We start from the raw sequence: 13557 nt of genomic DNA on the forward strand, positions 1-13557 counted from the left end.
GGAATTCTCTCTCTGTGGAATGCTCCGTGTGCTTCCTGGATTTTTCCTGGGACTCCATGACTTACACTACATTAGTATAGAGACTGTAGTGACCTCTGGTGGTGTATTATTCAGAGTTCTACACCATTGTTGGTTGCTATGGTAACCGATTACTAGCTGCCTAAATCTTCTCTACAGGCTGTAGTGTACAGTACTGTGTGTGTGTTTTGGTACAAAGCCCAAGACAATTCAGCATTTTTTAAAAAAATAATCCTCGCTCGCACTCTCACTCTCTCTCTCTCTCTCTCTCTCTCTCTCTCTCACACACACTCACACACACAGTTGTATTTGTGCTGCAGGGCTGGGTGTAGGCTGGCACCCGGGTTCTGTTGTCCTAGAATGCAATGTTTTGTTCCTTCGCAAAGACAAAGCATCTGTTTATAACATCTGAACTTGTTGACTTCTACACTGTGTGTGTGTGTGTGTGTGTGTGTGTGTGTGTGTGTGTGTGTGTGTGTGTGTGTAGCTGTTTGACCGGCTCCGAGAGGAGAATCCAGACTTCCATAAGAGGATCATCCCTGTTAGCAGTGAACTAACACAGCCTGGACTCGCTCTGAGTGATGAAGACGTACAGACGCTCACGCAGTCCGTCCACATCATCTTCCACTGCGCAGCCACCATCCGCTTCGACGAGCCGCTCAAGTACGACACGCTAACACACCTCAGTTTAGTGTTTGTCCTGTTAGTGTTACTGCAGCTTTACTCTTCTGCAGTTGTGTTTAAAGACACTGCATTGAGCTCATGCTAAAGGACAAGAAGTCCACAAGAATTCCTACACACACACACATATGGACACACACATGTACACGTACACAATCACATTCTATAGACCTGAAAATGCAAAATCATGTCCATTAGACTGAAAAAAAGACATCTTGTTGACTGTAGATTAGATTGTAGATTAGATTGTAGATTAGATTAGATCCTGTCATATCCTGAAGAATGGAAAATACAGAATTACGTACAGTAGAGCAATGTGTACAATGGAAAATGTGTAATTATTTTTAAATGTACACACACACTACCGGTCGAAAGTTTGTGGACACTTGACTGAAATGTTTCTCATGATAAAGACCTTTTGATCCGAAGGTGTATGATTAAATGTTTGAAATCGGTGTTGTAAATAAAAATATAATTGCGCCGACGTGTTCGTTTTTTTCATTAGAAAACTAACATTTTTATTTACAAAAAAAATGTATTTAAACTGACAACTCTGAGAGAAATATTCCGTAAAGCAGGAGATAAGTGTGCAGCGTAGAATACATTTCTGGAAATTCTAGATGAAAAGGACGTCTACTTTAAAGATGATTAAATATAAATTTTTTATTTTTTTTATTTTTAAAAAAATTTTTATCACAACATTATTCAACAATGTGAGGGGGAAATAATAAAAATAAAGAATGTGTGTCTAAACTTTTGACCGGTTTTGTGTGTGTGTGTGTGTGTGTGTGTGTGTGTGTGTGTGTGTGTGTGTGTGTGTGTGTGTGTGTATATAATGAATAAAACTTCGTATCTAGTGATGTGTAAAATACGGTGTGGAGTTTAGTAGTGTGGAGAATGTTTGTGTTGTGTAATTGTAAATTGTGTGTGTGTGTGTGTGTGTGTGTGTGTGGGGTGTATACAGTCTCCTTATTTAGTTACATGGATAAATCTGTGGTTGTGGGTCTCAGTCCAGAGAATTGTGTTTAGTGTACCCGTATACCCTGATAGCCCTGATGAACGTGTGTGTGTTTTGATCAGACACGCTCTGCAGCTGAACGTGATTGCGACGCAGCAGATCCTGTCTCTGGCTCAGCAGATGCAGCAGCTTCATGCGTTTATTCACATTTCCACCGCATACGCCAACTGCAACCGCCGCCATATTGACGAGGTCATCTACCCCCCACCTGTGGAGCCCGGCAAGCTCATCCACTCACTGGAGTGAGTACACTCACGCGCGCACACGTATGCACACGCAGATTCCTATGGGGTGTGATTTGTTACTTATAAAATGTGTTGTGTGCCCCCCTGTGGTTAGTGCTGGTACTGCAGGGACAAATAATGTTACAAATAACGTGAATTATTTATGTCAATGTTAAATGAAATAACACGTTTGTACAGGTTTAGTGCCTAAACATTCAGCAAGTATTTTATACACGTGTTTGTTTTTTCACCTGATTTAAGGAGAAACTCTACAGGGTAATTGTTTTTAGTAAACAGTGTGCGATGTCACAACTGAACAAAAAGAAAATGAGTGAAATAAACACACACTGCTGAGTTTTGATGTTTTTATTAAAACGCTTTCAGACATGTTGGACACTGTTTATCCAAAGTAAACACAATTTAGTTGAGATGATGGATGTGAGGATTCGGTTCTACCTGTAGCGTCTCTGCTTACGCAGTCAAATTTTACAAATCTGAAATGTTGACGTTTGTGATTTCAGCGTGTTGCGTATGATGTAAATGAGATTGGTTCTGTTACTAAGGTGGATGGATGATGCAATTGTCCATGACCTCACACCGAGGCTGATCGGTGATTGGCCGAACACGTACACCTACACCAAAGCGCTGGCGGAGTGCGTGGTGCAGCAGGAGAGCGGGAAACTGAACGTAGGGATCATCAGACCCTCTATCGTCGGGGCCAGCTGGCAGGAACCGTTCCCTGTGAGCTCACACTCCTCTCACTCCTCATAGCAACATACACACACAGTCTAGTGTCTAATTCTGTCTCACCCCTCTCTCTCTCTCTCTCTCTCTCTCTCTCTCTCTCTCTCTCTATATATATATATATATATATATATAATTTATTTATTATCTATCTCTAGGGCTGGATTGACAACTTCAACGGACCGAGTGGTGTCTTCATCGCGGTAATTACGCCTGTGATGTCAATCATTCATATGTATTTTGTGTGTATACACACACACACACACTGTCCACTTTAATAGGAACACTGTGCTGCTGCCACATGATTGGCTGATTAGATAACTGCATGAATGTACAGGTGTTCATAATAAAGTGGACACTGAGTGTATATGCATCCGTTTGTATATCTAATTTACACAAGTGGAAAGACGGATACATACTGTATGTATACTGAATGTGTGTGTGTGTGTGTACAGGCAGGAAAGGGGATCTTGAGGACGATGAGAGCCAGTAATGATGCAGTAGCAGATCTGATTCCAGTCGACGTGGTGATCAACCTCACACTCGCCGCAGGGTGGTACACTGCAGTGCACAGGTACGCACACTAAGAATTATGGGTAATACACACTGTATAAACAGAGCAACATGTCACAAAGTCCATCAGTGTGTGTATGTGTATCAGAACAGAGCCGACGTTATAATTACAGCACTGTTCGTGGTTATTTCGAAACGGGAAGATTGAAATTTGTGCAAGAAAAGACACACAATCTCCTTTTACCAAACTACGACTTCCCCCACATGGGGAAACGTCCACTTTGCATCACGACCCACCAACCAAACTCGTACCTGTCCCAAAACCTGCAACGCTGTGAATTACACAAGAACACTGTTCATGTTGATTTCATTTTATTCAGGTAAATATTTATATTACAAAATAACAAAGGTTTATAAATATATATATTTTCTTCTTTACATCTAAAAATGTCTATACATTTATTTATTTTATTATTTATATTTGTTACATTAAATTCATTAAACTATGATAAAATCACTGCTGTGAGGGGGCTTCTAATATAGAAAGGAAATAGTGTATGTATTTCAGTGTTGGAGTAAATGGTAATGTGAAGGATATTTGTTCTGGGCTCTACATCTACCTGTGTAGAAGTTTACTATAGTTTATTAAACCCAGAAATGGACGTATCTGCATGAACACTGTCCATTATAGCTGATGTGTCGTGTAGCATGACTGACTGTTTTGGAAATGTCTTGAATGTTGTATAAAAAGTATTACATTTTGAAGTGCTGGTAGCTGCAGATACTCTGGACGCAAATACGTTTATAATTATACATTTTTCATGAAGCTAAAATCGGCTTCACCGGACTTTTTTAAATTAAAACTTTATGGAAACACGATAACTAAACCTTAATAATAATAATAAATAATAATACAGTGGGTGAAACATGGCTAGTAAAACGTTAGTGCTCTGGGCTTGTGTGCAGGGTTGCCAGGTCTCAGCAACATTTCTACCTCAACTTTCTACCTCAAGGACCACAAATGAAGAAATAGACCAGACTTGGGGGGGAAAAGGAAGTCGTGCTTTTCTTCGTTTTCTAAATCTTTACAGTGGGGAGGTTCACTGTGGTGCGCACGCATTTCTGATGAGTTGTTCTGACAACTAGCCCGCTTTTTGTAAAAATAAATAAAACAAAGAAAGAAAGAAAGCAATCCTGCCGGCATGACTCGAGCTGGTGCGTCTTTTCTTCAATAAATTATTTCATTCACACAGTGTAGTGTAGTTTAATAGTAGGCTTTGGTTGCTAAGCAACACAACAAATGTAGGCTAGGTTATTATATGGAGAGAACCATGGCTTAAGTATAACTTTGATTGATTTCCTTCTGTTTCCTATTTGTGTGTGTGTGTGTGTGTGTGTGTGTGTGTGTAGACCGAAGTCTGCTATGGTTTATAACTGTACAACAGGAGGCATTAACCCTTTCCACTGGGGAGAGATCGGTACGTATACAGCACAGATATATTAGTTCTTTTAGTGTTTGCTTATAGATCAGCAGAAACTTTAAATCAACATTAAATGATATAAATATATATACACGTTATATCTAATGTATATCTGCAAAATGTTTATAATTTAAAAAAAGAGATTTCATTAAAAATGGCTTTATTTATTTGTTTGTTTGTTTGTATATTTAGCACTGCCCTGAATAATCTATTTGAAATAACGGATGATGTGTAAATATAAGACATTAGTTCATGAAGTTAGAACCGGCTTTGGTGAACCGGCTTTAGTAAACCTGTCGTGTCGCTTTTGTCGTCAGAGCATCACGTGATGTTGACGTTTAAGCGGAACCCTCTGGAGCAGGCGTTCCGTCGACCCAATGCTAACATCACCTCAAACTACCTGATTTATCAGTACTGGATCCTGGTGAGCCACAAGTTTCCTGCGCTCCTCTACGACCTGTTCCTGAGACTGTCTGGACAAAAACCACAGTAAGAGACTGCAGAACAGCGCCCCCTGGAGTTACACTTATACACACCTGAGCATGCACCTGAGCACGCAACTGATCACATTTGAACACCTGCACTCACCTGAAGACATGGTTACTGATGTAGTCAGTATTGTAGATTCTAAAGTCCTACTTCTGATGGAAGTTCTACTTCTAGTCCCAGTTTGAGTTCTTGTTTAAGGAATTAATGATGGTTTTAGATCCTCATTCTGGCTTTTCTTCATAGTCTGTTTATGGTTCTGGCTTCGGTTCTGTCAGTAGATTTAATTCCACTGTAGTTCTGGCTTTCGTTATAGATCCATCACTGGTTCTGCCTTTTGTTTTGGTTCTGGTCCGAGTCCCGGTTTTAGTTCTGGCTTTAGTTATTGCTCAGATTCTTGTTTAGTTCTTGCTCCGTTTTACTTCTTGATCATAATGATGTAGTGGCTTTAGTTCTGAGTTTAGTTGAAGTTCTCAGTTTGGTTCTGTTTCATTTATGTTCTGATTCTAGCGTTAGCACGTGTTAAAGCCTCAAACTCCACTGCGAACTTTAACCTTCTGTTACCCGTGTGTGCAGAATGATGCGGATCTTTAACAGGCTGCATAAAGCCATCGGGCTGTTGGAGTACTTCAGCAGTCAGGACTGGGAGTGGAATTCTGACAACATGAACATGCTGATGAACCAGCTGAGCACCGAGGACCGCAAGGTACACGCTGTACATCAAGTACATACAGATTGTTTCGTCAGAGCCGTGATCGATTATAAACTCGTTTTCTTTCTCTCTTTCTCAGGTGTTTAACTTCGACGTGCGTCAGTTGAATTGGCCGGAGTACATTGAGAGTTACTGCATCGGCACCAAGAAGTACGTACTGAACGAGGACATGGCCGATATTCCCGCCGCCAGACAGCACTTGCGCAAGTAAGACATGCGTACACACTTTACGTTCAGTCCAATGTAGCTTCATCATCGTCATCATTATTAAATAATAACTCTGTCTGTTTGGGTTTTTCTTCCAGGCTGAGGAATATCCGTTACACGTTTAACACGGTCCTGCTGGTCTTTATCTGGCGAGTCTTTATCGCTCGCTCTCAGATGGCCAGAAACATCTGGTACTTTGTCGTCAGTTTGTGCTTCAAGTTTCTATCCTACTTCAGAGCCTCGAGTACCCTCACCAAATAAATAACAGCATTCTACTGACCCAGTCTCTTCCAGTGAACCCTGTTCTTTCTCCACATCCATCTCCAGACTGTCTGTGTACTCCAGTATAGACCAGACTGTCTGTGCTCATGAGCAGAAACTAACGCACACTCCCAGTTTACTGCAGCATTGTCCTGTCTGACCTCAGTCCATTTTGAGAGTGTACCCTGGTCTGCCCCTTGTCCAATCGAGAATACCCTAGTCTGCCCCTAGTCCACTGCGGTGTACCCTGGTACCAGTGGTCTTCCTGCAATCCACTCTAGTGTACCCTGGTCTGCCCCAAGTCCACTAGAATCTACCTTGGTCTCCCCCCAGTCATCTGCAGTATACCCTGGTCTGCCTACAGTCCCACTTAAATGTTCCCTGGTATACCCCAGTCCAGTCAATCATACCCTGGTGTGCTCCAAGTCCAGTTGCGTGTACCCTGGACTTCCCTGCATCTACTTGAGTATACCCCCGTCTGCCCTCTAGTCTAACTAAGTGCCCTCCAGTTTGCCCAAAGTTTAATTAACCATAACTTGGTCTTCTTAAACAGACCCCACTTTAATATGTACCAGTAGTAAAGTCTGCCCCAATCTACTAAAATATAAACCTCATCTGCCCCAGTCTACTCGGGTAGACTGCAGTCTACCTTCAGTCTACTCTAGTTAACCCCTGTCTTTGTACACATACCCCGTTCTGCCCCCTGTCTATTCGCTGTCTACGAGAATATGTCTGTCTCTACTCTTCCCCAATTTATCTGCGGTATTCCCATCTGACTTCACTAATCCCCCCCCCCCTTTCCTATCTGCTCCATTGTGGTTCAGTATACCCCTAAACTTTGACTTTTTGCCACTTTGTCACCTGATCCTTAGAAACTGGTGTATTCTTACCAACAGAACACAGCATTGTGCTGCCCATGTGTAGCTCCACCTCCTGATAATCTCCTCCAGTCTTACTTTAATTCAGAGACCAATCTGATAACGGTTCCCCAAAGTTTCAATTCAATTCAATTCAATTTTATTTGTATAGCGCTTTTTACAATAGACATTGTCTCAAAGCAGCTTTACAGAAATATCAACATGGTCTACAGATATTAAAGGTGCGAATTTATCCCAACTGAGCAAGCCACTGAGTGGCGACGGTGGCAAGGAAAAACTCCCTAAGATGTTTTAAGAGGAAGAAACCTTGAGAGGAACCCGACTCAGAAGGGAACCCGTCCTCAAGTGTCCGGCTGAGTCTACCCCAAGCGTCCCTGTCGGAGTTACTCGGGGTATCTGAGGGGTGGGTGGGGGGTAAGTGGTGTGATGTCACCGTGAGAGCATCCACTGTTTTTAGAGCTTTTACTTCTTTTATAAAAAGTGTTCGTTAAAAAAAAAAAAAAGAAAGAAAGAAACAGATATATATGCAACAGCCACTCTTATTTTACCTTGCCTGTATATTTGTCAATGTTCTCTGTTTAATTAATGATAGAATTATTATTATTATTATTATTATTATTATATATTATTCTTAATTGTCCCGAGACAACGCCTTGATTTAAAAAAAAAACAAAAAGCAAAAAAAAAAAAATTTTAATCATGATAGTGTTGAAAGACTTATCGAAATCCCTACGGTTCAGAAAGCTCTGGTTGTGTATGCATCTCTGTGTGTGTGTGCAGTAGGGGTCCAAATGTCTGTGTTCACTACCGAGCGCTGTTTTTATGTCATCAGTTATCAAACACTAATAAACATAGTTTCAACACACACACACACAGTCATGTAAACTCCTAACAATGTCGTATGTTCATGTCTAGCACTTTGATCTTGACCTTGATCTTTTTACTGGAATAGTTGTGTTGAACTTATAAATTTTTTGGTAACTGATGAAAGAAAACGGTTCTTTATTTCTGATTTAATGCTGTTTATTATGCGCTAAAGCAGATTTTATAGCAGTAATCATTCTCATTAAATACCGGCGTGTTCATACGCAGTTCTGCAGTATTAGCACTAAATGCTAAAGGCTGCGTGTTTCTGGCTCGATCTGTACAATTAACAGCTTAGCATTCGTTTATATTTACAGTTTTTCTTTACGATTTATCAGAAATACAACCGGATATACCTTTGGCTTGCTAAGCTAATTTGCACTAAACAGTTGCACTTGGCATGCTAGCTAAGTTAACATTTTAATGTGCAGAATTTGTACAGTTTAGCAGAAATATAATTTTTCCAGTGCTTCATTATTGCAAGATATTCATCTTGCACCTTGCTAGCTTAGCTACCCTGTCAAGTTCTTACTGTAAAATATAACTGTCCCTAGTCCTAACTTGCAAGTTAGCAATTTTAGAGTGTAATTATTGTATTTTTTATCAGAGATTGGACTTCCCATGAGTTTAGCTAACAAGTTTGTAATGTATACAGTTTTCACAATAATCCACGGTATGATTGTATCCTTTAAGCTTAGCAAATTTACAAACTAGCTCAAATTAGCTAGCATGGAAGTTTTCACTTTACATTTTTTACCAGGAATACAGTGTCCCATGGCGTGTTAGCCTGTAAGCTCTTATCAGAAGTCGATGGTCGCTAACTTACTGCAGCAATGTGGAGAGAAGGCTGAAGTATTGTTTGAGATGATTGTAATGTTTACTGATGCACAGACTGCCCTCTGTTGATACGATGCCAAACAACTGCGTTTTTACACTTTTACTGTTTACTGTTCTCGAGTGTTTCGTGTACTGTTCATTACCGATAGAAGATCTCTACACAGATGCCATATTACAGTACAGAGCTCGTCTTCCTCCATCCTGTCACGTGTTTTAATGACAAGTTTAAATACAAAGCCAGTGAAAAATGAAGCGAGAGATTGTATTTTTTCCCCTTGATTCTTTTCATTTCATGTATTTTGAACTGAATCACATTAGAAATCATGTTCATCTCCCTTTCTTACACTTTTCTAAGAATAAAACGTCCTAACGCTCCACTTTTCTACACCACATGAACACCTTGATGTCTTAAAATAAAAGCGTGCAATCAGAACTCTGAGATGATTATTACTGTTCTTTGCTCGTCCTTCTTTAGAATGAGATGATATAGTTTTTGATAAACACATCGCCAACAATTTTATTCAAACGTAACGTGTTTTTTAGATCATTTAAAAGTCTGCGCTAAAGCTTACCTGGACTGCTAGGTAGATGGGAGATAGATGGATGGATGGATGTAAAAATAACCTGTAGTTGTTTATACTTCAGTTCATAGAAGGTAAAATATGGCTTCAATTCAAGTATGATTTATTTGTATAGTGTTTATAACAATGGAAAAATGACATTTATATTAAAATTTATCCTGTTTTAAATTTATCCCTAACGAGCAAGAATAACTCCCTTCTTGTGACAAGGAGACAATACCTTGAGACCTCAGACTCAGTGTGCAGGACCTGTCCCTAAAAAATACTGACCTGACTGCTTCTGACGGTCAAGCCCAGTGGATTAATTACATTACACACATGGATAGCTAATCCTATCAGAATAGGGTTGTAGTTGGATCATTATTTTAATACTAGATATTTGTCTGAAGAGAATGGTCTTGAGACAGTGCAGGAGAAGCCTGCATCTCAGAAGAGAACCTGCGAGGAACCGTGTGTTTTGAACCAGAGTAGGTAGATAAAACGGTGACCTTGAAAAACCTGGAATGCGAAGGTGAGTTTGGATTTAATTTTTTGCTGTGAGCGGAAGCCAGTGGAGTTCCTCGGTTCCTTCATACGAGAGCTGATCATCGAGCCCTGAAATTTAGCAACTAGGAGAAAAGAAGTGGAGAGAGTACTGAACGCTGAGGAAGTCCAACAGTACAGCTGTGAGAAGTCATGACTTTTATTTTTCTCATACATTTAGTCATTTGTTTAGTAATGTCATGTGGTGCAACATCCCGATGCACATGGTGAATAAGAAGGATTAGCGGGGGTCAGTTTTTGGCAAAATCAGCACTGACGACTCAATCAGCACTGTGAAATTAATGAAGATAGTGATTATTATTATTATTAATACTATTATTATGTGAGGCAGCTATTGTGTCTGTTCTTCCACTCTTGAGTCTATGGCAGCTCATAGAACCACTTGGGGGAAAGTTATGAAATTTGGCACACGGATAGAGGACAGTGTCATCGTTAACCATAGCAAGTTCGGAGTCTCAAAATCTCAAACCCTCTAGCGCTGGGGTGGTGAAACATGGTTCTTTGCCTGGTCATCTGAGGTTCTTCTATGTTTTCAGTGTTTACAATCATGAAATTTTAAATATTCAAAAATGTGCTTAATTTTTCAAATCAATAAAAATGCATTTAAAATGATGCCGAATTCTCATTTGGAAATATTTCTTAACAACAAAAAGTGCACGTGTGAGCTAAACTTGAACTGGTTCATCTGATGAATCACAAAAAAAGTTGTCATCAATCAACGAATCTGAATGGAATGACGAAACGCGAATAAGATGAGCACAGAACATTTTTATCTGAATGGGAGAATACGAGCCAGACCTGAAAAGGGTTGTGGAAACCAAAGCCTGCCAGGTGTGGAGTAAAAGGAGGTAGGCTGATACCAGTGTACATATCCATGAAAACTACTATGCATGTTGTAACCATCATTGCGCACAGGTGTTGTGTGGCTCTTCACAGTGATATGGAGGGTTTTTTTTTGTTTTCTCAAGGTGAACCTGTTCGTTACCCCTGTTCTAGCACCACGAACAGCTCAAAATGTCACTTCTCTTTATGCTAATAACTTTTGAACCATAAGGGCTGGAAACAAAATAATTTTTTCCTTTGATTCCTAGGTGAAATTTCATCTTCAGACCATGTTGGCGAAAAGCTATTAAAAGATTTTTAATAGACCAAACCAGCGAGCACTCCAAAATGATCGTGAGGCTATATGTTCATAATGCTTTAGCGTATCCAGACCTAGTATCTGAGATAAGAGATATTGAAAAAGCACTTTTGTGGCCTATAATTCGTGAAACTGGTCTCTTTAGGTTCTGTGAGGCATTCTGAGTCAAATTATATAAAATTTTCTTAGGTTGGCCATTTTGAATTTAGTCATAAAATGCTGTATTTTATGAATGATTTGATGTATCATTAAGAAATTCTAAATATGTCATCGGTGCCCTGAAAGCACTTGTGCCTTGTGGTCAAAAATTATAACGCAATTTTGAAAAATGCTAATAGCTTTTGATTACTTTTGTTTATTATATGAGGCTGGTCTTGCTAGATTAGTAGGCTCATGCCCAGAATAATGATAGCATTATGCTATGTTCGGCCGAACTTCCTCCTCCAAGACCATTTGTCTGAATTTGACTAAAATTTGAATCAGATCATCTTCAGATCATGCCGACAAAAAGTTATGAAATTCACCTTGATATGTCAAACTGTTCTCGAATAACCGGAAAACAAATTTGACAATGAGCTCACCAAATGGATGTGAGGATATATCTCCATAATACCTTAGCATATTCAGACCAAACATAGTAAATGCCATAGTCACCATGACTTAAGGGTACCTGCACAGTTTTGGAACATTGCCACCTAGTGGCTCACAAGCTAGGAAAAAAGCATATTTTGCTTATAACTGCTGAGCATTTGTTATAAAATCCTGACCATGCTAAAATATGCTTGCTTTTCTCCTTACTTTGCCTCTGTGGTGCTTGGCACCACAATTGCTGCTTGCAGCTATATTTATTATTATTATTATTATTATTATTATTATTATTATTGTTATGGGGCCCAGTACCAAAGGTGTGTAGGCACTCTATTGTTCTACCTTATTATTATTATTATTATTATTATTATTATTATTATTATTATTCTGCTTCTTCTGGCTAGGGTGTCTGTGGAATCCCATTCAAAGCCATTCTCTCATAACGGACTGACAAATGCTTGAAACTACAAAAAAATTTTAATTCCTTTGCCTATAGTTATGGCTCTGCTTTCCTGTGATTGCTCATGTAACAACTGTAGCATGTCTGTGAATATGCGGCTCACTGATTCTGGTGCTTGGCCCCTGAAAATGCTGCTTGCAGTTTTAATTATTATTATAATTATTATTATTAATTCAATTCAATTTTATTTGTATAGCACTTTTAACAATGGACATTGTTTAAAAACAGCTTTACATAAATATATAAACACAGGATGCAGATATTAAAAGTGTGAATTTATCCCAGTTGATCAGACGGTGGTGAGGAAAAACTCCCTGAGATGTTAAGAGGAAGAAGCCTTGAGAGGAACCAGACTCAGAAGGGAACCTGTCCTCATCTGGGGAACAACGGACAGTGTAAAAGTGAAAGAAAGTTCATTATGGTTTGTAAATGAAGTCTGTTTGTTGAACTAGTCCACTGTTCACTAAAGGAGACCTGAGTGCAGAACTGTATGTGGTAACTGCAATCCCAAGGCCATCGCAGTAACAATAGTCCCAGCAACCACAGCGAGAACGTCCATGTGGAATTGAGCTCCAAAACTATTTCATGGTACTTCAAGCGGTACCATCCTAAGCAACCTCCAGGCTGTAGCCTCCAGTAGATGAGAGCGCCATCCAGAGGTAGGGCATCAGAACGGATCAGGCAGGTCCGGAGAGCAGAAAGGATCAGGATCTCTGGCATCTCCATAAAATCATGTGTGGCTCGACAGAAGGAGAGAGGGAGAGGGAGGTAAAGAGAGTGAGAGATTGTTGGGTAAGACTGTGTACTTTGCATAAAAGAAAGTCTATTCATGGTAAGCTTGAGTAAACAAATATGTTTTCAGCCTGGACTTATCTTAGAAATATTTCTGAGATGAAAGGAGACTATCCTAGTAATATTATCTACATGAGCATCAAATGATAGACTGGAGTCAATAATCACTCCAAGGTCTTTTACTGCTGCACATGATGAAACAGAAAGACCATCCAGAGTTACTGTGAGATCAGAAAGATTACTTCTAGCTACACGTGGTCCTAGTAGAAGTTAGGTTAAGGTTAAACATTGTGTTACATTTTATCTGTCATGCACTTTACAATTTCTACAAAGCACCTTATACATGTACTCTGTGTTGTCATCGTCTTCGCTTTCATCAGTCTTCTGTTCCCTTTCTCCTTTTTTGCTTCCTGTTTTAATTTAATCAGTGAATGTAAACTGCCACATATACAGCAGCACATCTGCATCTTGGCGGGGGTGGCGGGGGGGCGGGGGGGATTACGGATTGGCACCAAACAACGCCGAACG

At 39.8% G+C, this 13557-nt stretch overlaps 1 protein-coding gene across 3 annotated transcripts in view; it reads left to right on the top strand.

Annotated features, from left to right (window-relative positions):
• si:dkey-97m3.1 (fatty acyl-CoA reductase 1) overlaps positions 1–9176 on the top strand; it is a 23144-nt gene extending 13968 nt beyond the window's left edge. For all 3 annotated transcript variants that reach the window (XM_053650580.1, XM_053650581.1, XM_053650579.1), the window contains exons 3-12: positions 506–681; positions 1780–1959; positions 2505–2682; positions 2844–2888; positions 3141–3259; positions 4609–4676; positions 4997–5168; positions 5742–5871; positions 5957–6084; positions 6183–9176. In XM_053650580.1, the coding sequence (XP_053506555.1) occupies positions 506–681; positions 1780–1959; positions 2505–2682; positions 2844–2888; positions 3141–3259; positions 4609–4676; positions 4997–5168; positions 5742–5871; positions 5957–6084; positions 6183–6345 (1359 nt within the window). In that variant the 3' untranslated portion in view covers positions 6346–9176. The remainder of the gene's footprint in view (positions 1–505; positions 682–1779; positions 1960–2504; positions 2683–2843; positions 2889–3140; positions 3260–4608; positions 4677–4996; positions 5169–5741; positions 5872–5956; positions 6085–6182) is intronic.
• Positions 9177–13557: the final 4381 nt, after the last annotated feature.

The sequence above is a fragment of the Ictalurus furcatus genome, chromosome 19 (genome assembly GCF_023375685.1).
Source record: "Ictalurus furcatus strain D&B chromosome 19, Billie_1.0, whole genome shotgun sequence".
In the NCBI taxonomy this organism is placed as follows: domain Eukaryota; kingdom Metazoa; phylum Chordata; class Actinopteri; order Siluriformes; family Ictaluridae; genus Ictalurus; species Ictalurus furcatus.